The 27,653-nt window shown below is 35.4% G+C and overlaps 1 protein-coding gene across 9 annotated transcripts in view; it reads right to left on the reverse strand.

Moving 5' to 3' along the window:
• The window catches only part of MPDZ (multiple PDZ domain crumbs cell polarity complex component), a 144,578-nt gene that overhangs the window by 16,117 nt on the left and 100,808 nt on the right, over positions 1-27,653 (reverse strand). For 4 of the 9 annotated variants that reach the window (XM_016162946.2, XM_016162953.2, XM_016162948.2 and 1 more), the window contains 11 exons: positions 24,776-24,953; positions 21,879-21,989; positions 17,268-17,366; positions 16,471-16,542; positions 14,019-14,181; positions 11,993-12,189; positions 10,760-10,851; positions 10,454-10,544; positions 8,283-8,363; positions 499-591; positions 342-416 (listed from right to left, as the gene is read on the reverse strand). In XM_016162946.2, coding sequence (XP_016018432.2) covers positions 342-416; positions 499-591; positions 8,283-8,363; positions 10,454-10,544; positions 10,760-10,851; positions 11,993-12,189; positions 14,019-14,181; positions 16,471-16,542; positions 17,268-17,366; positions 21,879-21,989; positions 24,776-24,953 — 1,252 coding nt within the window. The remainder of the gene's footprint in view (positions 1-341; positions 417-498; positions 592-8,282; positions 8,364-10,453; positions 10,545-10,759; positions 10,852-11,992; positions 12,190-14,018; positions 14,182-16,470; positions 16,543-17,267; positions 17,367-21,878; positions 21,990-24,775; positions 24,954-27,653) is intronic. The other 5 variants (XM_016162952.2, XM_016162950.2, XM_036238438.1 and 2 more) reach the window with 5 other exon arrangements.

The raw sequence follows: 27,653 nt of genomic DNA on the forward strand, positions 1-27,653 counted from the left end.
AAAAAATATTCCTTTAGTCTTAACTCCAAGTTGACCTTTGTTTAAAAGTTTCATTTTCCTAAGGAAAAATGGAAATATTTATCAAAAATGCCCTCTGAATACTAAACATACCAGGCAAGAGAAAATAGCTCAACATCACCTTGATTGGAAAACAGAAAATAAAAATTGAACTTACAAATAATTTCTTCTTTCTTAAGGATATATGTCTAATACAGTTACACAGCTCTAGTTCCCTATGATCAACTAACCCCCACCTCCCCCCCCAACTCCCCCCACCTCCATGCTTTGGCCATGGCCAAAGATGAGTTCACAGTATCATTTTATTTCTGTAGAAAAAGTACCTTTTCAACAGGATAGCCGACAACAACTTCATCATCTACAGCCAAGATCTGATCTCCAACTTTGAGCCGTCCATCCTAAATGGAAACACAAAAGATTCTGAATGCAGAAGTAATTTTCTTCTTCACCACTTTGACAGTGAGAAAGGTAAAGCCTCACCTTGGCTGCTACCCCATGCTCTGTTAGACTCTTTATGATGACTCCGCTAACGGTATCTTCTTCACTGATAGCAATGCCCAAACCTCCCTGATCCTAGAGGAATAAAAACATAAACACTCGAAAAACTTGAAACAGATGAAATTTATCCAAACAGTGAAATATGAGGCCATAATTTCTGAATGTCACCTTCTACTCAAAGGCTAGAAAAGCAATTTAAACTGTTCTAAAGTCCACTTTATAAATCTCTTAAGCAAATTTTAAAATTTCAATAGGAATAAATTCTCCATCAAAAATTCAGACATTTTTGACTTAAAGAGGGTTTAATGAATTTGACCTCAAAGGCAAGGGAAGTAAAGGCAAAAATAAATGTATGAGACTGTATCAAACTATAAAGCTTCTGTTCAGCAACAGAAATCATCAACAAAGTAAAGAGACAACCATCTGAATGGGAAAATATATTTGTAAGCAATGCCTCCATTAAGGGCTTAATATCCAAAGTATATAAAGGATTCATATAACTCAATAACAATAAAAAAACAAACAATCCAATCAAAAGATGGGCAGGGGACTTGAACAGACACTTCTCCCTAGAGGACATACAAATGGCCAACAAATATATGAAAAGATGCTCACCATCACTAGCAATTAGGAAAATGCAAATCAAAACTACAATGAGATACTATCTCACACCTGTTAGAATAGCTATACTCAACAGGACAAGTAATAACAAATGTTGGAGAGGATGAGGAGAAAAAGGAACCCTCATACACTGCTGGTGGGACTGCAAATTGGTACAGCCACTATGGAAAACAGTATGGAGGTTCCTCAAAAAACTAAGAATTGATTTACCAAATAATCCAGCAATCCCTATACTGGGTATTTACCCCCAAAACTTGAAAACCCATATCCGAAAAGATATTTGCACACCGATGTTCATAGCAGCATTATTCTCAGTGGCCAGGACATGGAAGCAACTGAAGTGTCCTACAATAGATGATTGGCTAAAGAAGCTGTGGTACATATATACCTGAAAATTATATAATTGTATTAACCAATGTTACCCCAACAAATTTAAAAAAAAAAGAATTTAAATGTTTTCACTCCTCCCATATGTCTACTATCTCTAGCATCTTTAGCATCTATCTCCAGTAATATCTCCAGTAACTTAAGCAAAATATCCAGAGATCAAAAATGCATTCAATAACTGGCCTAACTCATTCAAAATCACAGTATTCTCCTACTTCCTCTTTCTGACCTATAGCTTTCTGTGCCCTTCTTCCATTAGCAGACAGACTGAAATTACTGCTGCGTGCTCTGTCCTTTCTGGGGGTGAAGACACAGAGCTCTTTCTCCAGAGACTTGTGTTTTGCTCTGGTGCAGAGTGAAAATGCTCTAACTCTGAGCCAAAGGACCTGCACTGAAAACTTGCCAAGGCTAGAGAGCTATATGTACTTTGTTTGTATTTTCCACATTTTCTTTTATCAAAACCAAATGTTCAGTAATATTGGCTTTTGCCTTTCTTTCTTTCATGTTTACATTCATAAACTTTAAATAGAGTTTTGAACATTTTCATTCTGGTTAGAGATAGCAATGTTTTCCATTACAGTGTTTCCATCTAGGGAAATGTAAAGCAAAAGAGAGAAAAGGGAATCTCATCAGAAATGTGTACATGAGAACCGAGCTGCCATTAGGCATTTAGGGTTATCACCATGACATCGAGGCAATGGTTCACTGCCATTTAAAAAATGATCAACACTGTGGCTTTTCTGGGGTAGATTATTAATGCTTGATGACTTTCCAACTGTCACTGTGCCCCTCTCTACCTCTGCTCTCTTTCCAGGAAATTGGTTATGTGTGTAAGACAAAGCTTCACTGTTAGAGTGGACAGAGCTCAGTTCTAATTTACTTTCTGATTAGCGGTAGAAATTGGGACAAGCCACTTAACATCTCTAAACCTCAATTTTCCTATCTAAGAAAAACAGGAATAATAACATTTGCCTACGGTGAGGTTGCTGTGAGGATCAAGTGTAATAAGAATGGCTTGAAGGCTGGATGACAAGAAGGTTGTTTTAATACACACATTCCTTCTGTTAATAACTCCACAGGTTATAATCGAATTTACTTTAGATAAATTCTGTGAACATGCCAGTATATTGAAATCCTGAACCCTAATCCAGCAGTCCAAGAATCAGGCTTAATGAATAATAAGGTCTATGTGCTACCAAATGGACAAAATCCCAATGCCAATGCCAAAATGTAAATAATTTAGTGACCCTCTATTTGGAATTTTCCACACTAATGGTGTTTCCTATTACTATGAAGAACTATTTGTTTGAATAAGTAATGTTGTATGTCTATAATGATTGTATGTACTCAATTCTGAGACCTGATTCTATTATTGTCTATTCACTTATCTGTAGTCAGGAAAGTACTAGTATAGTGGGCATTTGCTGCTTGTTTACCTAACACTCATTCTCGTCCTACTTCTTTATACAAACTCACAGATTTTCGTTAGGCATCCAGCCCTTCTCCCTCTGTGGTCTCAAACCTCCCTGCCCCCCCCTTTCTGTTTTGATTGTTGGTATTTAAATATGTTCACTAATACTTTGATATTCCTCAAGTCAGGAAAGGGTTCCCAAGTGTGGGCTGCCTTTGATGACTTGATTGTAATAAATGAAAGAAAGCTGAAGTTATGATATGTAATTTCACAACGAGGTCAATAAAACAGTATATAGGATTCTCCTTGCTCTTTCTCTTGAATCTCTCACTGAGGAAGCCAGCTGTCATATCATGAGGTCACCCAAGCAGTCCAACAGACAGGAAATAAAGCCTTTGCTAACAGCCATTTGAGTAAACCATCCTGGATGTGGATTCTCCTGCCCCAGTCAAGCTTTCAGATAACTGCAGCCCTAGCTGGCAGTTTGCTGGCAAAGGCACAAGAGAACTGGATCACCCAGCTAGACTGCTCTTAAACTCCTAAACCACAGAAATTGTGAGATAATCAATGTCTACTATTTTAAATTGCTAAGTTTTCTGGTAATTTGTTATGTAACAATGGAAAAGCAGCTCTAAGGAAAGAGTTTGAGTGAATTAAGTTAACTGCACAATTCTATTCCATGGCCATAGTTCCCAGTTTAGGGGTAGGCATACGATCTGAATTGGTTTAATTAGGATGAATCTCAGGACTTTTGTTCAGAATTCTGGGACAGCCACTCTCTCCCCCGAACTCCAACTATATGTAAAAGAAGTAGCATATGACCCCAACCAAAGCTGGCAGCCATTCTAAAGCTATGAGGATGACCAATGCTGGGATAGAGCTGACACTGTAGATGGCTGTGCAGGAAGGGGGAAAGAAGAGGCTCTTGATGACACTGCTGAGCCACAGGACCGATGATCCCTGAGAACTGCTGACAAGCCACTTGAGCCCATAAAGCCCTTTCTTTGATTAAGCCTGATGGAGTAAGTTTTGAGTTTTTTGTTTGTTTGTTATTTGCAACAGGCAGAGTCCTAAAAGTAACAAAAAACCACATAAGTGCAAGTATAATATGCCCCAATACCACTTAGAATATTACAAAAATAAATATATACACATCTATAATTTATCGGTATCAAAAAAGCAGAATGACATATAAGTAAAGATAACAGAAGTGAGTAACTTTGTACCACTCTTCTGCCATAGTGTATATACTCCTTAACAGAAAAAGATTTGAGAAACACTGTTCTCAGCTAGTTATTAAAATACCACCATGCAGGGAATGTGAAACAAATTAAGGAAATATGTTTATGGAGGAAGAGCTATATACTTAAAACAGCTCAAAAAGCATAAACAAATTAAAAGTGGGACTAAGCTAAACAAACTACTATTATTATCAGGAAAATTATTTTGAATTTGGAAGATTCCCTAAAGTTCAGAAGAAAAACTCTTATTTGTCTTTGAACACTTGCACTACATTAGACTGAATGGATATGAAACATATCTCTGACAATCATGTAAGGTTGCTACCTGCTTTGATGTATATATATTTTCCTAGGGTAAAATATGCTAAAAATAAATCTCTAATGAAAAGTATTTTGCCTGTTAAATTGAATTAGTATTTTAGTTAGCCACTAAGGGTTCAGATTATGTACACTATAAACTTTTGTTTATACTTACATTTTTTCCCACTTAAAAAATGGATTAAAAAGAAAAATAAATGACCCGTCAAGACAGTTTCTAAATAGTTAAAACAGAACTAATTATACATGACCTATTTCTTTAGTTCCCATTTTGAAACAGTACAAAAACTATTCTCTCCTTCCTGACTCCTGATCATATCATCTTTTCCTTTGTGCATACACTGCATGTAAGCATTCATTCAATCCCCTGCCCCCAACATACTTAGTATGTACTATAATACACAATACTACATAAGATTATGGAATGGAAAGTATAAGAGTTACTTCTCTCAACAATTGTGTGATTTAGATGTACATAAAATATTCCCGCATGTAAGTTTACTGCAAGAGACACACCCTTGATCGTGCATGGTTAAACAACCAATAAATAAAGACACTAATAGTAAGCATTATAAAGGCCAGAGTATTGAAGAAATATTTCAAAACAAACAGAGATGAGATTAAGCTAGGTCTTGAGTCATACGGAATTTAGATAAGCTAAAAGTAGAAGAACATCCCAAGTGACATAAGCAAAGGTAAGGAGAGATGGCTTCTCAAAATAATCTCCATGGGCTATTGTTTCAAGTCAGTTTGAATTAAACAGAAAATTTATAAAGGAAATATTAGGAGTTTTGGAAAGGTAAATGGTGCCCAATCACAAACTGTGACAGGGAACAGAAGATGGGACTTGGAAGTAGAAGACTGAAGTTTAAGTTCCAGCCCTATTATTTTGAGTTATAGAAAATGTTAAAAGTGGGGAAAATAAGAGAAATCTTACAGCGATGCTAGATGACACAATGCACACACATGTGACTTTACCACCAAATTACTTTTTTTTCAAATAATCATACTTTTTAAAAATACGGGATAGGATAAATGATAAAGGATTTCAGACGAGATATGAATGTTAGAAGGATGATTAATTCCTCCTTCTTTGTTTTCTTGAGTGTTGTTCCAAGAGTAACTAATGGGTTTCAGAGTGTATGGGCTTATAGAACGAAGTGTAATTTAACACGTCATTTTAAGCAACTGCTTTCTCAAAGTTTTCAAGAATGCTGTGAAGCATTCAGAATCTCATGGTTCAAAAAATTAATGAAACTAATAACTTGCATTGTAATACATGCTTTATATAAATTATTTCATTTAATCCTTATAAAATTATCTCTAATATAAAGGTATTATTATTTCCCCAATCATACAGGCAAGAAAACTGAGGCCCCAAGAAGTTAGGTGCTCAAAAAGACCACATCATGGTTGATGGCCTCTTCTGTCAGTTGATTTTAAAAGATTCTTAAATGTTCTCCCCTAGTCACTGGGGTTTTTTATTAATAAATACATTTCAGTTACTTGAGCTTTAGATTTGTTTGACATCTACATATAAATGGAAGCTTTCTGTGGGCAATAAAGTCTGAAGTTCTTCAAGTTCTTGGATTCCTCTAGAGAATAACAAAGTGCACATAACAGATGCCTGCTGAATAAATAAGTAGGAGGCTAAAGGCAGAGACCGGCTTTTATTTTTGTAGGATGAAGCAAATTTGCTCATTAGCTTAAACAATCCCGTCTCCCTCCAAAACACCCTGATACAGGCAGCCCCATTTACAGAAGAGGAAAGTGGTGACCAATAAGATTTAGGAATCAAGTGATTTATTGAAGACCACTCAGGATGTGAGAAGGACTTCTGACAGATAAAGACAGCTTCTTTCTACCCCCACTGCTGAATGCCAGGCCAAGGAATTTGATTTTATCTGGTTTGAAAATGGAAATCTTAAAAAAATTCTGAGTATGGGATCAGGATAATGCAAACATCTATGGAATACCTTAATTGGGTAGCATAATGCAGGGAAAGCATCAGAGCTATTGGACATTCCTGTTCTTATTAGAATTTTCTTTCCTAATAATTATAGGCAGCTTATTCTTTCCAAATAATTATAATAATAATAATAAAAACAACAGGCAATACTTTACATGTGCCACGTACTGAACTCTAAATACATGTATATTTAATTCTCACAATATATATTCAATTCTCACTACAACTCTCAAGTAAGTACTATTATTATCTCCATCTGGTAGAGGGGAAACCATGTACAGATTAATAAACTTGCCCAGGGTCACAGACAACAACCTGTAAGTCACAAAGCCAGGGCACTGACCTCCCGCAGGAGGTCTGCCTTTAACAATATGCGCCCAAACACTGAAGTGTTCTTTATTCTGTCTATGAAGTTCATTCCTCCCAGACTTCCCGGACACTTGTTATATCCTTGGAAGTACTTACTAAACCCTAGGTAAATAAATTACATCAATGCCATCAAAGTATACAAGAAAAAAAAAATCTGATTTTGGACTTTTCTAAAGATAAGTGTAAACTGGGAATGAAAAAAACATTCATTACAATGACTCTAGCATATATTTAAATGTTTCATAATTTACAAATTATAGGGAAATAACTGCACCACTAAATACTATAAACTTAGACTTCAAGATTTAGGAGGAAAAGGGAACTCAGCCTGAAATCAGCATGGGAAAGAGGAAGGTATTCTTCTCCTAAATGGCAAGAGAATGGGATTCTTGAACTGAAGTGTATGAACTTCTTAGAAGAAAAGGCAAAAGGCTTTAACGACTTTTGTCTTTTTCCTCTGCGTACAAGACAAATTGCCCATAAGAAGTACTTTTCTTAAATGTATGTGCAGAGTTATCTATTGTGAAAAAAGAAACCAAATCAATAAAGTCATAGTATTTTTTCCTTCTAAATGCTTAACAGTCTGACCATGTGACAGGTATTATGCCAACCACTTTATCAACAACTCATTTAATCTTTACAATTATCTACATTAAAGATCATATTGACGTCTCCAGTTCATAGGTAAGAAAACTGAGGCAAAGGAAGGTCATGCAGTGTGTCGAGTATGTACCTGATGAAGCAAAGATTCAATCCAAATGGACAGCTTCCAGCGGCAATGCATTAAATACCCTCCCACCCACCCACCCCATCTCTCTTCTTCTATTGGAGCACTCCACTGCTCCTTCTGCTCTACTCTTGTTCATCCGCGCTGTCCACCTGCAGTCTAGCATGAGCCTGGAGCACCTGAAAGCATTTAGAGATTTCTATACAGCCAAATACCTCTTAAAGTGGTCATCTGAACCTAAGGTTCAGATCTTTTCAAAAGCAAATACCTCACTAATGTCTACCAGTGAAATTTCTAGTTATCTGAGCTTTCATTTTTATGGAGGAAAAAATAAACCATAACTTCTGTTTCTTTATTCTTTTTATTTCTCCCACAGCAGGTCCTTAATAAATAAATCAAAGGAGGGACCATGAAACTTCATACCCTGGTATACCATAAAAGCGGGAAAAGCTAAGCTCCAGTTAAAATATCAATTAGCACAGTGGTTCTCACACTTGAGCAGGTACTGGAATCACCAAAAAGGATGATGAAAACACAGACTTCAGGCCACCCTCCGAGTTACTCATTCAGTGGGTCTATGTGGGCCCAAGCATCTGTATTTCTAACAAGACCTCAGGTGTGCTGATGTTGCAGGTCTGGGGACCACACTTTTGAGAGTCAGTGAAATAGAATACTGGAGTGAAGGTACTCACATTATTTCACTCCAATTCAAAGCAGATTTACCTTGGGAAGCTCTAGATGTTGCACATTTTTAAATGAACTGAGGTCCACAGCTGCACTGGAAGTAGTAATACTTGGTTCAGTCTGGCAGTGGGGAAAGAAATGGCAAAATAGGCAACTGAGTGTTAGGCATTTTGTTTAAATATAAAGGCTACATAATTAAAATTATTTTACATACTGTAATTCATTATTACTATTTTAACATTTTATAACATTTATGAATAGTATATTCTCTGCAAAATACTAACGAGGTGTGATTAGACTGCAATTATTTTAGAGCACAGACACAAAGCGGTTCTCAAGCTGTCTGGGTTTACTCTATAATGAAATCTAGCAGCCACTTCGCTACCAAACAGTGAAATTCACTGAAGCACTGAACATCAGCAGAGGCACCATTCACTATTCTTTATTGTATTAGTCATCAAGTAAATTTAGGAGCTAGCAAATGTTTTATCTGAAATTTATTAAAATACTCCATTTCTTAAGGGACATGTTTGGTACAATTCACGTGAAAATAAAATTTTCTCCTTTGTAATCGTGAAAAACCACTTGATTCAGTTCATCATTATATGCAATGACTCAGTTTACCAAAAAAATGAGATAATGATTAATAAGCCTAATGTTTATACAGTCATTTAGGGAAGAGTGCTTCCGTTTCTATGCCTTCTCCCACTGTTAATCATCGTGGCTCCTCTAATTTTAAACTTTTCGCTCTCTACTACTCATTCTATTCATCCTAAACATGTACTCAAAACTCTTCTAAATCAAAACACCTTTCATTGAAAAACTCAATTGTTGTTCACTCTCTGTTCACTGCTTTCTTTTACCTAATTTCTTACATATCAAAAATCACTAATCATCTCCTAATTACCAAGTCCAATGAACTCTCTTTATTCATCTGGTCTGACCACTTTGAAACATTCAAGGTTGCAGAATATACACTTCTTGAAATATGTTCTCCTCAGTTGCTGTGCCACATGCCTGCCTGGTTCTCCTTCGTCACCTCTGACCACTCTGTTGTAGCCTTCTTCCTTACTGTTGATATTACATAATTCTGACCTTGCCCCTCTTCTCCTCCCTAAATGTTCTCAGTTTCCATGACTAACAAATACCAATTCTGCACCTATGGGAATTTAGCTCTAATCTCTAGACCAAATGTCCCAAGGTATACCTCTACTTCATTCATAAACTGCCTCAAATGGATGTGTTCTATTTTTACAAATATCTATTCTTTTAATTTATTTCTATTTTGGTAAAAGTCAGCCATCCATCAAGTCACCAAGTGAGACATCTGGAAGGGTTGTACATCTTATCTGTTTCATTCACCAGCCAATTCACAGCCCAAAGAACAGTACCTACTATAAGGCAGATATCCAATAAATATTTGTTGGGTAAACAAATTCTCTACTACTCATTTTTCCTCAATGAGTACATTTAGTTGGGGATGAAGTAATGTCAGTTTGGATTCTAAACATCTGATGTAACCAATTCCTTTTTTTTTTGGCATTAGTTCCAGACCTCATTATCTTTTTCCTGCATTACTATTCTGATAATTGTTTTATTCTCTTTAACTTCTCTTCCCTGCAACCTCTGATTTTCTCTGCACAATTTCCAGGGAAGATTTTAGAAATACCACTCTCATTATTTGAGTTACCAACAACATGGTCTCAAAGAAAAAGCCTTCACTATATTCCCATGATCTGATTCCATATACATCCTTTCTCAGGCATTATGCCCTTTCTTTGCCATCTCCCCATTCCCTGTTTCCCACTGTTTAGTACACTCTACAGTTTTCAATTCTCTGCATCTGTCAGAACCTCAATGCCAGTCCTTAATCTATGCCCTCTGCTTACAATGTTTTTGCCCCCACATCTTATAATTTCAACATATACTTCACAAGTAATTTCCTCTATAAAGCCTTAATTCTTACTCTCTTTTCAGAGGCAGAATTGACACCTCCCCTTCTACTTCCATTATTCCCTATGCAGGCCCAACTAGCGGCCTTCATGTAAGTGGTATGCTTTTCACATGAGTGCATCTTGTATTAGGACATAAACTCGTAGAGGCCAAGGCTATGACTTATTTATCCTTGATAGCTTTATAAGGGATCTATCATTGTTAGCTGAATTAATATCAATCACACCTTCCCAGAGAAACAGATACAAGCTACATACCTCCTTATTTTCAAGATTTTCTGAGGGTGAAAGTGAAGGTTCTACTGTATTTCCAGGACATACAGCCATCTGACTCACTGCATCTTTATTCCTAAAAGAAAATGCATTGACTTATCATACCATAATGGTTCATATTATTTTAATTCTTTTACTTGAAGACTCAGAAGCACTAGAGAAAATTCTATAACTCCAAAGAGGTGGACCTACCACACTCCCGTTTATAAACGTTTTATTTTTATTCAAAAGAACTCAGAACTGAAAGGCTAACAAAAAGTATTTAGTAAAGCAGAAAAGGAAAATGCTCACCTGATAAAAATAATTTTTACTTTAGAAGGGGCACATTTAATGATTGATGAAGCATTTTGATGACTTCTTCCATACAAAATTTGACCATTGATCTATGAGAAATAAATAAACACCATTAACTAAGCCCAGAATTTTAATTATGTAAAATTTTATCATTCTACCTAGCTAATGCAAAGCACATTTTTTTTCTTCCTTTAAAGTATTATATATATTTTCCTTTCCAGAACATGAATCTGAATTTGATGGTGAATAGAGAAAACCTCATGTTAAAAGCCGACATTAAAACGTCATATAGCCTGATCTCTATGGACTCAGGAGGCACCATTTGGATAGACTGAAGGAGAGAAGAGAGTGAATTTTCTGGCAGGCTCTGGGCTTCAGTATGCTTTGTTCAAAGCGAGGGCTCTCTGGAAGTACTTGTGACCTGCCTGAAGCATCCTGGGAAATTCCCTACTGTTATATTTTCTAATTAGTCTCAAAGCTCAAGCCCTAGGCATAGGCCACTGGGAGAAGTGATGCCAGTAGATTCAAGATTTCGGCAACAGAATGTGCCTCTGTAGCACAGTACCTAAGGGAAACTGCCAGTCATCTCGTCATTCTGCCATTGCTGACGGAGCTTTCCTAGCCAATAGGGAAATATGCAAGGTACCGGGAAGACTTTTAAGGTAATATAAAAATGGTAGAATCCTAGTCTATAGGAGGCAAGGACAAACAAAACAAGCAAATACAATTCTAAACAATATAAAGTATGATCCACAAATTAATTTTGTTTGGCGAACTTTTTTGAGTTACTTTTTTCATTATTTATCCTTAACACCTTGACCCCAATGCACTCAACATCTGTCACTTCTACCATTAGGGAGTTAGCTTCCAGAATGTCCAGTGGGTCAGTCTCATTACTGGGGAGTGATTGGTCACTTGGCTTTTCAAAAGCTCCTAAAAATGCAGCACACAAAAACATGTTTTGGAAGTGTGATCTTTATTACTGTCTTGGGGCAAAAATTGTTTCTGGTACTGCACAATCATGACCTTTTAATGGAAGTTAATGGGAACATGGGTTTTACTTAGTAGAGATTTGGTTTAGAGCCAGATTTGCGGCAATGCATCTATTTTATTAGGCAAGCGATAGTTTCCTCTGTCACCATATGAGGCCCAGGTGGATCTTCTGGAAACTGATGATTCCACTGTACCAACTGATAGAAAGTCAATTCAGCATTTTACACAAGAACTTACCTCTAGAAGCTCATCAGCAACCTGCAATCGACCATCTTTCCCAGCTGCTCCATTTGGATCAATCCCCACGATAAAGACACTCATCCTGGATCGGTCTTTGTTCCCAGCAAGACTTAGACCCAAACCACTACGACCTTTCTCCAGTTCAATCATATGTAGCTCGCCTATTAGGGTTCCATAACGTTCTTTGACATTCTCTACACACAACAACAAAATTGTAGGAATTGAGTTAATTCACAGCCAAATATGCTTTACTATAGAAGGCTATTTAGACTAGCCTCTAAAGGACTTTATCTGTACCAAAATAATTCTTGGCAGTTAGAAAGTAAACAGACTGGCCACCTGGGCATTAAGGCTGGTATCCTGGAATACCCAAATCTTAAGGAATTTCTTCATATGTCAGGCACAGAGTACAGAATCCAATTAATCGGTTTACCTGGTGTGATCAGGCCCAAGAGTGGTTCACATTAGCAAACTCTCAGACTGTGACTGAAACAGAAATTTAATTTATCATTTACAACAAAGAACAGAACCTCCTGAGAATTCGTCTTCACTGGTCAGTGGAAGCTGTTCTCCTATACTAAAATCTATACTGTGTGTCACATCATGTTACTTGGACCATATACCCAGAATAAAGGAAATGGGTTTTCTTACTGCATAAAGCCATTAGGCCAGGACAAATCAATGCACCTGTCCCAGTTTTTGGACACGTGTTCTAAACAGCCAATTTGCGTCTCCCATCTCACATGTTCAGGAGGTAGCATTTATTCTTCAATCTGAGGATGCAATGCCAAATATAGATGCCATGGGCTCAGATAAGCAATCAGCCAGTACCAACACCAACTGCCAGGAATGTGAGCGAGCCATTCTGGGGGCCCAGTTCAAGGGAACCCAGTCAACTACGGCACCTTGACAGATTAATAATGCATTATTTTCTTAAGCCATTAAGTTTTGGGGTGGCTTGTGACATGACAATATGTAACTGAGACATTCAATTTCATGTTTTCCTCAGAGTATATTCTGACCACCATGATGGATTAGCAGTATACTCTAATTTCACTGAAAATAGATTGAGAACTGTAAACTTTACAAATTATCTCTTTAAAAATATGGTCGATATTATATATTCTATATTGATTCTTAACTGTATCAATTTCATAATCATAAACTGCCATTTCCTGAATCCTTCTCAAATCTACAACACGAATTTTATATTCTGTATTTCCTAAAAGCATATGCCATAGTTTTCTTAAAGGAAATAATTATATTTTTAAAATGAGACCTTTTAAAGTACTGACAAATTTATAACTTTTGGCTGAATTTTAATATTTCCCTGTAAAATGGTTTATCTCCTTGGAAAACAGACACCCCAATGACCTTAATAAGCTGCTTCTGACTGTTTCCTGTGCATGAGCTTTTGCTGGCAGAGGACTGTTGATGATCACCGCTCACGGTGCTTCACACTCCTCAGATATTATCTAATTTCATCTTAGCAACTAGAGGTAAGAACTGCATTTTAAGAGAGATACACTACCAGGCTAAAATTTAGAGGTGGTTAAACAACTTGCCAAATGCCCACAGTTTTTACCTCAACAATTATACTGTTAACGTCCTCGTACAGAAAATACCAAAACTCAAGGCGAAACATCAACAACAAATTTTACGATGAAGAATCTGAGGCCTAGATTCCTCAGGCCTCAGAGGTGATAACTTGCTCAAGACCATAAGGTGGCTGGCTGATCCAGTACTAGCTTTTGAGAGTGCCCTCTTTAATTCTCATAGAAATGACAAAGTGGGCTTTAACGGGAACACAGACTTTAAGGAAAAGAGGAAAATGACTTCATGCCTCCGGAATGTGTGCTGTACTCAAGTGAAACAAACTTTTTTTTTTTTTTTCCACACAAAACTACAGCATTTATAACTAAAGCTGAAACATCCTTAGTCATCCAGGGCATACCATCCCAAGAAACACAGTGGTATTTTAATATCTCTTATAATTAAATGCTTTACAAAAAAGACAACTTACTCCAGCTGTAACCAAACTCATCTTCTTTGTCCACATCTTCTGAGCTTTTGCTTGCAGATGACTGTGCATGATCACCACTCATTTCTGCAAATGCTGAAGGAGGGGGTGGAGGCACATTGCACAATGGAGCCTTTTCTGGCTCTAAGTCTGATTGACTGGGTGCCTGTGGGAACAAGAAGAATGCAGTGGGTATGTGCAGTCTTAGGAAGAAAAAGTCAAGGAAAAAAATTAGTAATGTTAAAAACAAAACAAAAAAACTGGCTTTAAAATATCTGACACATAATACTGAATGTGTACGTGTGTGTGTGTGTGTGTGATATATATATATATATATACATATATATACACATATATGTGTGTGTGTATATATATATATATATATATATATATATACACACACACACACATATATATAAAATGGCAGACAGGATTCAGGTAAGTTTACAAAAACGAAGTGGTATGTTCAGAGCATAATTATTAAACTGTATTGTGATTTGGTATTTTAAGGTGAGGAACTATTCAATTTGATAAACTACAAAGTTTTCCTTCCAGGAAAAAATTTTCATTCGAAAGTTATTGTAAGTGTGCAGGATTCTGGGCAAGATTTTGGGGGTCTAGAAAAGTCTTCCAAGAAACTAGGTAAAAAAAATAACGAGGAAGTTAATCAAACGATCGAAGTTCAAAGCTTGTTAGTGAGACTATATATAAATAATTTTTTAATTGCTAGCTGAATCCTCTCTTCAAATTACTCAACAAATACATGAAAATGAGCATTACACATTCAGGTTCATCTACTGGGAAGCCAGCTTGTTAGCACAGAACACGGAGACTCAGATCTGAGGGGCTACTTTCAAGGGACAACACTATCATACTCTTGCAAAGATAGCTTGCAAGGTAAATGAGAAAATGACATATATGAGAATATGTAATATAAATCCAAAGTGTAGTATACTTGCTGACCTATTTCAGAAAAAGGACTTGGTATCATCAAATTCTTACATTAGAGATTATCAAACAAATATTAAGTTTGAAAAGACCATAAGTCACTGACTTCATTTTCTTAACTTTACAGATTAATAATCTGAAGTTATGAGAAGTGAAAGATTTTTTTCAAAATCACTCAGTGGCACCAGACTTCTTTTTGTTTAATTCTCAATCCAATCCTATGCACTTTTCTTTATACCATGTTGTCTCCTCCAATTTCTAATAGTAAGACAGCACCTAATTGAAGGGTCAGAATCAGTCAGCTATAGTTCTAACCCTGGCATGACACTGTCCCTGATGCTTTGAACCTACATTTTCTTGTCCTTTATTTCACTTTTATTCTACACAAATATCTCTCTGATATATCTCATTTTATATGTGTGTATCTGGATGAAAGACTGGGATTTAAAAGATAACTTCTTATAGAACATGCTAAATGACAGGCATGCACAAATACTTAGGAATTATTAATTGGTGTCAAGAAACAGAATTCCACAAAATGTACTAAAACTATATGGCACTGAATGTCATCTTTCTTTGATGATTTAGAAAGCATTTCAGGATTCCAAAATAACTATAATGAACAATGAATTACTATTTTTCCAGCAATCACAGGAAAGTTGATTGATAGGGACTTGGGGGCAATAGATTTTCAAATTACAAAATGTACTTTATTAAAATATTCAGTTTATACACCATTGGCCAAACAGACAAAAATTACTAGTGCAAACAACATCCTTGTTATCTTCCCAAAATCTGTACCATAAAACTCACAAATAAAAATAAACAAATAAACAACAACAACAAAACCCTCATTTGATTAGAATCAAAGTTCGTTAAGCATACTAATTTTGGAAGGAATATGTAATTTAGAATTTTTCTGGTTAAAATAAAAAAAAAATTACTTCCCTGTAACAATGAAAAGTGTTAATAAGCATGAATTAAGCTCATTTCACTTTTAAAAAGTAGAACAAAATCTGATTTAAATATCATAACTTTGATATATTTATAGATGCAAATTTCATACATGTTACTTGCTGCATAACTTTTCTGAGCTTTTCTTTTCCTTAAAAACGAACAAATAAAACCCGCTTGTCTAAAAACTGCTCAATATCTTATTTAGGCACATTTTCATACTGTGAGTAAACTAAAATGGTCCCCTAACATAACTGATTAATCATAAAACTAATACAACCCTTTATTTACTGAAGGGGCAATGAGGTGTTGTTCTATGTTACTACCCTTAAAACCCTCATTCTCATTGAGATTATGAAATTAGCTTGTTGCTGACACTTCTTAAAATTTGTTAATAAAAATATACCTCTTTAACAAAGATTGTTTAGTTCACTAGCAAAAATGCAAAGTGCACTGGAAATCACTCCATGCCATGTACACACACAAGTATAATGTACACACACAGAGCACACTGTAACACTCGTACTTACGATAATTTCACACTAAGACAAACCTTAAATGGTGTGGGAGCAAAAGGGTTAGTTGGGGAACAACGGAAGATAATTCTACTTGAATTCTGTAATTCCTACAGTAATAGAAAACATTCCTTCAGATACAGCATTTTTGGTTATCCATGTTACAATAACATAAAAATTCAATGAATATTCATAAAATGCTTCCTGAAACAAACTGTTAACAGCTTTCTTCCTTCTCATGATCACATTATAGTATATGAGTTCTTAAAAGTTTTTGTTTAAATTTTGGCCTTATAATTTCATCAGAATATAGGATTAGCCAAGTACAAATATACAAATGTTGAGACAGTTACGTTTCCTGATTCAGGCATTTTCATGGACACACTGCATGAATATTCAACAAACTCCTGCAGGTACAAAATTATATCAGTGGCATGATTAACTCACAGGAGAGCATTTAAGATCACCTTGTATAAGTCAGAGAAGGAGTTAACACAATACAAGTTTTTAAAGAAATTACGGGCGACAGTAGTTCATACATTTGGCAACTAACAAAATTTAAATATCAGAAAATTTAACTCACACCAAAATACAGTAAAAGCATTGACTCACAATTCTCCCTTACTCTTCAGAAGGGCCATCTAATTTCAGCTATAAAAATGGATATGCTCTGGCAAGAAAATGTGCTAAAGAAAGGATTTGCATGCCTTCTCTAAACACAATTTTTTCCCTCCTGCCCTAATTTAGTAAACAGTGAACTGGGACAAAGGCACAGCAGTAACAAAGAACAAAACATTTGCAAAAGGCAATGGCAAGACAATGGGCATTATCCAACCTTGTCAGCGTTGAACTGCAGAGAATCAGCAAATGGGTTAGTGCTGCTGAAGTTGTACTTAGGGTAAAGGTTGTGCGGCAAGGAAGGCAAAGGGGATTTCTAAAAGGAAACATAAGAGGCGCTGAGCGCAAAGAAACGGATTCAAAACAACTTAGTTTTAAGAACAAAGTACTTACTGATTTACATAACTGTGTGAAACTAGATCTTGTCAGACCTAGTAATTAATAACAACATCTATTAAACAGTCGAGAACTAAAGGTTTACCTCGTGTGATCTGAATCTACACCTGAATCTAAATCTGGCTGCAAACCACACATGCAATGAGTCTGTCAAATGGATCCCAAATTTATTTTCACTGAATGTCTTCATTATCACGGACAGATGCACATGTAATTTGCCCACTTATGTATTAATATATGTTCCATGTATATCAGTAAACATGTTTCAAATTAAAACCATAAAAGCTTTTTAATGTACATTTAAAAGCGAATTATGCTTTTTCTTGTACAACAAAAAATAGTCTTCCTGTTCCAGAATACAAATTAAATGTTTGTCTGCTAGGTTGTTGGTAACTTTCATTAGTCTTTTTCTTCGCTTCCCAGTTAAGAAAACTTTTCACACTTTGACTAGATATTAAGGTTGCTTAAGATCAGTAGTATTTTTTAATTAAAAAGTAAAACCAATAAGATTTAAAGAAATAACCATTGCATAGTGGTGTTTTCTATTTCTGTCCACTTTTTATGGAGGTAGGAACATTGATATACATATTTTAAATTTCTTATAAAAGTTCTCACATTATTGGGGAATTTATGAGGCTTTGGATAATATTTGAAGTTCTGCCTTCTAGTGTTTCTCATAGGTTTTGTGGCTTGCCTATGCTATACTGAGCTAGGACTATTGGATTTGAATATACATATTAAAGGTAGGATGACTGCCAAATAGAATTTAGCATTTTCATAGTTTAAGAAAAAAATAAAAGTAATTTCCTTAACACAATAAATTCTTCTCTTCTTCATAACCCGCTTTTTCTTTTATTGACTGTCTCTTTCAGGGGAAACTGCAGACATTTAAAATTCATTTTGGCTCCAATTAAATGTTTGTGTTACTTTTCTCTATAAAAAAAAAAAAAAAGAAGAAGTTCTACTGGCAAGCATCAAGAGTAGAGAGAGGTTGTCATGTGACACCACCCTGTATGGGAGAACACTCTGGAAAGACTCTATCCTCACTCAGAACGCCTGTACTAACGCTTATGCCACATTACCCTTTCAATCTGCTCTTCTTGCAATGTTTTTCCTACAGAGGGAAGACGGGAAGAAGAAATGGGCACAATGACATTTCTGTTCATCTCAACTTTTCAGTTTAAAATGTCAACTCCTGCTTTACAAAAGAGATCACAAATGCCAAGGAACGTGACCATTTATTAAGGTGGAAGAAATGACTAAGCAGAGATTAAAAATATATCCTGGAAAAAAATACTACAGAAGGTGGAGATTATTTCTAATCCTCATACGTGGATTTTTTAGGTTTTGTATTTCCTTTATAATTCTGTAGAATAATATAAAACAAAAACATAGGCAAGAAATGGAATATTCAAAGAGCTCTAGTTTTTTGTTTTGCTTTCATTTAAAAAAAATTTTTCAGCTCTTATAGGGTTAGAATTTGGCCCTGAGAGAAGAGTATAAAAGTACAGCGTGAGCACAACAAATGAAGTGGTAGATTACTCTATGATTAAAGAAAGATTTACAGAAACAGACTATATTTCTCATTAAAAAATCAATGACACAACTTCTGTTTTATCAGTCCCAAAGGCTGATAAAAAGAGAAATGTTATGAACTGAGAAGCAGCACTGGGAAGACAAAAGCATTCTCTGGCCCATATTAATGGAGCCCACCCTTTGCTCTGACAGTGTAGTCAGAATGAATTCTGTGAAGTGTCATACTGGTGGAATTATCAGGGCTAGTTCTGGGAAGTTCTGATTCTTGAACAGCCTAAGAGCCAAAGAGATGGACTGTCTTTTCTGCCCATGTATAAAATTTTCTTAGAACTTTCTTACATCCATACATAAAACATTTACCATTAAGAGACTCTTATGTATCTGTGATTTTTTTTTTTCCTTTAGTTTATGGGAGGCTAGATTCATCTCCATAGAGAAATAAATCATTGACTACAAAGTATACCTCATTTTAAATGAAAATTAATTCTAACTTTCAAAGTAAAATGTACAGAGAAGAAAAAATAAATTCCCTCTATCTATCTTAAGTTCTCAGCTGGATCTTTGTAATAAGAAACAGATTAACAAGAGAAATGTATACATATTGATTTAAGTTTTAACCTTCCTGAAAAAATGGAGACCAGAAAAAATAGTTCATCCTGAGTGTTTTTATACTAAGTTAGATGAAGAGTGAATAGAGAGTCTTGAAAAATATGAGAGAAAAAAAGAACATGAGCCAAACGTAGTGAACTGGGAGAAATTAGCAAATCCAGTTCATTCAGATTCCTCTCAGCGTGTCTCCACCTGTGGAGATAAAGATGCTACTTTCCTTCAGGTATAGGGAGGGCACCTCTTAATGAGGGTCCTAAGACCTACTTCAGGGGAGAAGGAGGATGTCAGAGTCCTTCTAGCACCTGCTTTTTCTCAAATTCCATTAGCTTAAAGTATTCAATATGCCAAGGTGCCATATTGAGGGGTAGCATGTCCTGAATTCTGTCATTTGTAACTGGAGTAAACTTGTCATGCTAAGCAAGATTTACTCTGGAATAACTGCTATTAAATCAGACATTATTATGTCTCAGATAATAAAATAGAAATATTTTCCAGGTGCATAAAAAAAATCTGCCTAGCTCATTAGAAAATGTGATTGGCACTGAAAGAAATATTTGTAGTTTAAGTTTTTAAAAAGTGGTGCTGAGAATCCTATTCAGTTTACAGTATTGTCTTAAATGATATAAAAGTTGGAAATTAAAAATAAAACAAAAAAAGAATAAAACCCTCCTACACAAAAAAAGTAGCTTTAACTTAACTTAAATAGCCATTTACCAACATTATCATGCTGTGCCTATGTTTAACACAACAAATGGAAACAAATGTAGAAAGATTTATAGTTATTTAAACAAACTGAATAGCATTTGAAAAGAATGCAGTAAGATGCAGCCCTACCATTTGGCAGATTTTCTCATCTGAATGAATAATTATTATGTAACAATAAACAACTGAATGATTAAAAACTGCAGATGTGAAGATAACTGCTTGCATTAAGAACTACTAAATTCATTTCTTACAGTAAACCCAAAACAGAGCTACACCTGTCTTGACAACAAAAGGAAGGACCAAAAGGATAAATGTAGTCACTTTTATTCCATGGCACAGAATAGTGACAAGTTACTTTTACTGATCTCATGTACAGAGCTGTCTGCTACTTTCCTTCCATCTTTTGGGCATTGATACCTTAAATTCTTAAATTTAAAAATTTTTATTAATGTATTTTATATACAGAATTACATATTTTAAGTTTAGGTGATTCTTATAACTTTCTTCACATATGTTGAAATTTTCCTTTTAAAGACAAACAACTCTAAAAGCTAGTAAGCAGATATTTCAAAGAGAATCAGTATATCAAGAATTCTAAACTTAAATTTAGAAGTGAACTTCCCTATCAGCTTCAGAACATCTAGAATACTCCTGAAATAGTATGCAAACTTTTCAATGAACATGTATGTTTCTGAAGGACTTTCAAAGGGGTGCATGGTCTAAAAATATTTAAGCACTGTTGTACATTTAAATATATATATATATATTATATAAAATAAATATAGTTTTTACTGAGGCATAAAGAAGGAACAGAAAAAAACTCTTGGCATAATTTTTATCTTCAGCAACATTAGGGCATCCCAAATACACAAAGCCCTATGTAGTATGTGTTCCATCAACAACATTCACTAAATATACTTATACTTCCTAAAATATTTTTTTAAAGCCACTGTACCTGTGATGACTGATGATAAAACAGGTCAGTAGGTTTCTAACCACCAGAGACTATAGAGCAATGGAGTGTTAATACAGTGACTGGGGCTGGGAAACTGTAGTTACAAAATCACTAGTATAGAAATATACAACTTAAAACCTGCCACATGGAAATTTAATGTTCAGAGGGACAGACGAATACCTTAAAGATCATTCACAGGTGATCATGGGACTGCATAAGCTGAAAATTCTGACTACAGAATTTTTTTAAGAAAATGTAACCTCTCTGGCTTCTACAGGACTCTACTTGAGGTCACAGACTATCAACCTGAAAGACTACATCACACTCCTCTTAACAACTTACACACTTTGTAAGTATAATAAATACTAATAATTATCCATCTAGATACCATTGACCATGAATGAATCCTACTTCTGTGTTTTCAACAGACTTCAAGCGTTTATTAAACACAGTGGAAGGGATTTCCAGGACAACTCAATTCAAAAAACAAGCAAAACAAACTTTTTAATGTCTCCTGAATTCCAAGACTCGGTATCTTGCTCTCAGAGACAACTTGGCCCTTGATACATTAGATTCCAAGTTGAACACTGTTTGGATATTCCTACCTTGCCCTCTGTGTTCGCTTACCCTTGGTCTGTTTATAATGCTCTGTACCATAAAGACTACAGGGTTGCCTGCTTTCCGAATGGCTTCCACAGCTTGTTCATGGCTTGCATCTCTGAGGTCCATTCCATCCACCTGCAATGGAAGGCCTCAGCTTAACATTTCAAGCATCTATAGAACAATAGAACAATTTGTGGATCTGGAATTCTAAAGATTGTGGGTGAGGCTCCTGGAAAATGTTTCAGAATCAAAAATAACTGAAACTATTTGTGAACTAGCTCCAGAACTTTTAATCTGTCTGGCAGACTCACAGTCTCTTGTTGTAGACACAGATTTCTGTCTCCAACAATAACTGAAATAATAATCAATTAGAATGAAAGCTCTACCTTTGCTTTCCTTACACTGCACAGTCGTTCCTTTAATTAATCAGCATCATTAAATAAATAGTATAAGGGAACTGCCTAGTAGCACTGTCTTCATTATGAAAGGTCCTGCACAATTATTTTTCCAATTCTTCATAGAGTGGGTTGGGAAGTGGGTGGGTACTGATTTGTGTATTTCTCTCTGTAGAGGAAAGCTTGAAGTTAAAAGCAAAATTTTGAGATTCAGAAATATAAGGTTATGATAAGGTTAGTTCTGGAAAAATTCTTTGCAGTAGACATGACAGGAGTTGGAAGTCAAGAAGTTGTTTTATTTGTTAGTAATTCTAATATAAATAGCTTGGAAATGAAAGTTATTTTACAATCATTTATAGACTATGGCTTGCCTAGGTGATGATTAGCTCAATTTATATACTACATGAATAGTAAAGAAAATACTTTTAAAGGCCAAATGCTAATCCTGTCGCAATACTTTAGGACACTATTATCGTTTTATCATTTCCAATTACCACAATATGGCATATACAACAAAATAGCAAAATTAGTGTAGACATAATTCGGGAAAAGAAAATTATTAAATCTCTGAACAGATCATTATCACCTTTAAAAGAATTATGTACATTTAATTGAAAATCTCCCTCGGGTTGATACTTAGATGACATAACAATTGTCTCTTTCAGTGCATATTAAAAATGGCTTCTAACTTTTTGTAGAATAAGTTAGTATTCATGTGCACTCTATATTCCATTAATGGGAAAATTTAACAAGACATTTAAATATCTTTGCTCAAGTCCAAAGAACTCTATTCTTAGAATGAAATCATTTGCAGGTTTCTACTGATCTAGTCTACAACATTTTTAGAAATTCTTAGCAGAGATATGTTTCAGAATCCCCAGGATTATAGAGGCCTAAGGTTTTCTTATTTATTAGAAAAGCCCCTAAACATAACAGCACTGAACAAACCATTGCTAAAACAGCATACAGTATTTTACATCACGAAAAAATCCTTTTCAACTTGAAAAAGATATTTTAAGATTCTTAATACATTTAGACAACATTTCGGTGCAAACTATGATCAAGCCTTTCTAGAAACAATTATAAATATATTTTACCTTTTCCACTTAGATCAAAAGTATTCGACAGTGAAGTATCCATAAACTGCCTTACGATAATCTAAAAATGGAAATTTTAGATAGTACTCTAAAAAACAGTTTTTTTAAAAAAGGCTAAGATTTCATCTAATGAATGATAAGGATGCAGGAAAAGAGAAAAAGTCCATCATTCTTCCTTATAAATGGTCAGAGGTAAAAAAACATACATGGCTCTTGCTTTCTCTCATGTCTCAATCTTCTTCCTTCTTCAGCTCTCAGTAACAATAGATCAACAAAGGAATAAGTAAATAAATCCCCAAAATGCTCATTTTAAAATCATGGCCAAGTTAAAATCTTTTTCTAAACAATTAAGGCATTTATTTGAATGCATAAGTTATGTGGATTTAAAAAATGAGAAACAATCAATTGTATGAAATAAATATAACCATCATTATAATAATAAAGCGATCAGTTTCTATTTGGAAGTTGTCTTTTTTACTCAACAAATCTGGGTCAGGAACCCCTTCTTCTACCCTCTTAAATAAAACTATACTTATTCTGATCAAATAATTTTCGCACTGTTCTGAAGTGACCTGATTTACTTGTCAAGTCTGTCTGACTTGACAGGCAGGCACAGTGCCTTGTTTACTGTAGGATGCTCAGAGAGCCTGTTATAGCACCTGGAATGCAACAGCTGTTCCAGGAATATTTGTCAAGTAAATGAGTGAGTGCCTCGTGAGATAAGTCTATTTAAAACATTAAACTTTGATTTGAATTAAGCAATTAGGTACAACTTGACCAGATGCTTCTCTCTTGTATGTAACAAAATACACATATGTGTACACGCATGCACGTGTGCGTGCCCACACACAAAGTCCTCAGCAATGGATGAATGGGCTTAGCACTGAGATAAAGGAGGGAAATCTGAGTTTGGACTGGGGGTGGAGGGCATTTATGTGAAAGATAATTAAGGTCTTAGCATAAAAGATTTTACAAAAAGACTCACTTGGAAGAAAATCTCATCCAAAAAAGTTTATAATGAAATGATAATGATAAAGTATTTCTTGAAATAAAATTTCATTGGAGAAATTAATTATGATGTATACATTTTGCGTGTGTGTGTGTGTTTTAAATGATTCAATTATTTCCCCCAAAACTCTGCTTTGTTCTTTTAACCAGAATTTAATTATTTTATCTCAGTGCCAATGTTTTTTAAAATGGTTACTTATACCTTCAAACATCGGTCTTTACATCCTGATATATAACCTGTCACCATATATTGAAAGAATAATTATGAATGAAAAGAAACAAATAAGAAAGAAATGATTTAACCACAAACACGTATTACTCTAATGTTGGGTCCAGTAACCAGTATAAAGATGGTGACTTTCTTGGTAAAGAGAACAGAACAGGTGAAAAATTTTAGCACAGAAAGCTCACTGAAGGGTACCTCTACTATTCTGTCTCCAGGTTTCAAAGTTCCATTTTTGCCAGCTGGACTATCTTCAAGAACATGTTTGATGAAAATGCCCCTCATCACTTCACCGTTGCTTAGACGACTCCCCATCCCTCGTCCACCAACGATGCTGATGCCCAAGGATTTGCTTGGTTCTCTCCAAAGTTCAACCCTGTAAAAAGTAAAGAAAATGTGAAACTCTTATAAGAAAACATAGAGAAAGCTGACAACACTGGATTTGACGATATTTTTTAGATACAATTCCAAAAGCACAGACAATAACAAAATAGCCAAATTGGACCTCAAAAAAATTACTTTTGTTCATCAAAAAATACTATCAGTAGAGTAAAATGGCAATGCACAGGAGAAAATATTTGCAAATTGTGTTTCTGATAGGGGATAAAACCCCAAAAATTCAACAACAAAAAATGAACAACCTCATTATAAAAGGGCAAAGGACTTGAATAGACATTTTCCTAAGGAAAATATACAAATGGCCCATAAGCACATGAAAAGACTCTCAACACCATTAATCATTAGGGAACTGAAAATCAAAAGCACAATGAGATACCACCTCACACTTATAAGGATGGCAACTATCCAAAAAGAAAGAAAGAAAGAAAGGAAAGAAAGAAGGAAAGAAAGGAAAGAAAGGAAAGGAAAGGAAAGGAAAGGAAAGGAAAGGAAAGGAAAGGAAAGGAGGGAGGAAGGAAAGAAAGGCAAAGGAAGGAAAGGAAGAAAGAAAGGAAAGGAAAGGAAAGAAAGAAGTAGGTGAAGAAAGCAGGACGAGTGTGGAGGAGGAAGGGATAAGGGAGTGGATAAAGAAAAGAAGATACGAAAACGGAAGGAGTAAGTAGGTTGCAGAGCAGGACTGAAGAAGTAATGAAGGAATTAGGGCCAGTCCTTCCCGTCGTCCTTCTTTTTTCTGTTCTTTTCTTCTTTTCTTTCTTTCTTTCTTCCTCCTACCTTCTTCCCTCCCTCCCCCCTCCCCTCCCTCCCCTCCCTCCCCTCCCTCCACTCCCTCCCTCCCTCCCTCCCTCCACCCACAGACATCAGAAACCCTCACGAAAAAAACCCCATTGTACTCACTAGAAATTAGAAAGACTTTGAAGAAATTTGAGCCTTTTGCACAGTTAACAGCAATGTAAAATGTTGCAGCTACTATGAGAAACAGTATGGAAGTTCCTCAAAAAATTAAAAACAGAATTACCATGCATGATCCAGCAATTCCATTTCTGCGTATATTCTCAAAAGAATTCAAAGCATGATCTTAAAGATATACTTATTTAGCCATGTTCACAGAAACATTATTCATAATAACCCAAAGGTAGAAGCAACCCAAGTGTCCATCTACACATAACAAAATGTTAAGGAATATTATTCAGCCTTTAAAAAGAGCATTATGCTACATGAAATAAGCCAGCTAAGTAAAATAAAAGAACACATACTAAATGACTTCATCTATATGATGTACCTAGAATAGTCATATCCATAGAGACAGAAAGTAGAACGGTGGTTGCTAGAAGATGAGGGGAAGAGGAAATGGGAGGTTTATTTAACGAGTACAGAGTTTCAGTTTTGCAAGATGATAAAAGTTCTAGAAATGGTGGTGATGGTTACATAGCAATGTGAACATACTGAATGTCACTGATCCGCACACTTAAGAATGGTTCAAATGGTTAACAGTCATAATAAATATTTTAAATTAAACAAAATGTTTTATATACATTAATTTTTGAAATATTATTTGCTCAATTTATTAAAGTTTAACCAGTAGTAAAATAAGATCATTTTAAATACTTTCCTAATTATGTGTTTTATAGGATCTGATAAATACTAATGTATTTCTGAAGCTAATTTCTTAAAAACTAAATAATGAACTCATACGCCAGGGCAGGGAGCAGACCAATGTAAAAGTAACATTTTTCAGGAGCTCTAATATTTTGGATATCAAGTAATCAAGAAATTCAGCTACCCTGTAACTGATAGTTCTAAGCTTAGCAATTCAATCAAGAGAAAGAACATTCCCGCACACTGTGTCAGAGGCTTTTGTCTGTACAACTAACTTTCTTGCCAAGGCAGATCTGGTAACTGACAGTCAGGGCATGAAGAGCAGTGCCTGACAAGATCCTGCATGATCTGATCCCACCACCATCTCCATAAAAGCCTCTCTCATGGCCCTCCCTCTCCTCTCTCCACTCTAGCAACTACATCATCTTCTTGCTGTTCCTTAAGGTCAACATACATGCTCTCCTGCCTGAGGGCCTTGGCACTAGGTACTTCCTCTGTTTTGAATGCACTTCTCTTACCCACATGAACTCATATATAATAACTGAAAATAGCTCTAAGAGCTATGAATGAATTGAAAGTAAATGTCCTGTGAAAAGGCTGGGATTTAAGAATAAGGTGACTGGCAGTGAAGTGTTTGGGGAAGATGAGGAGTATCAGAAGAAAACAGATACCAAGCAGGGGGCTCTAAGGTAGACAGTGAGACTGCAATCTGCTCCATGCTGCAGGAAGGAAGACAATATTAGGCATTCAGTATGAGAAGAAAGCATGGCCCAAACATGTCCTCAACCTTGACATATGAGGTGCTTCCAGATAAGAGGAATGTTTGGAGTAAGGATTCTTGTGAAATGCAGGAGGTCCCAGTAAGAAAAGGCTTAGGGTAAAGGAGCAGGACCACAGGTGGAGTGAGAAGATGGGCAATTAGTCAGATGAAGTCACATAATGAGAAACATCTTTTCTTTGGTCAGCACTTTTTTCCTTTATTAGAAATCTAAAATCCTAGGGACTCTACCTGTTTAGTTTAAAAGGATCTCATCAAGATCTTTTATTTCATAAAATTTATGTGGATAGTTTAAACTACTTA

Source organism: Rousettus aegyptiacus, unplaced genomic scaffold, assembly GCF_014176215.1.
Source record: "Rousettus aegyptiacus isolate mRouAeg1 unplaced genomic scaffold, mRouAeg1.p scaffold_m13_p_3, whole genome shotgun sequence".
NCBI classification, from domain to species: Eukaryota; Metazoa; Chordata; class Mammalia; order Chiroptera; family Pteropodidae; genus Rousettus; species Rousettus aegyptiacus.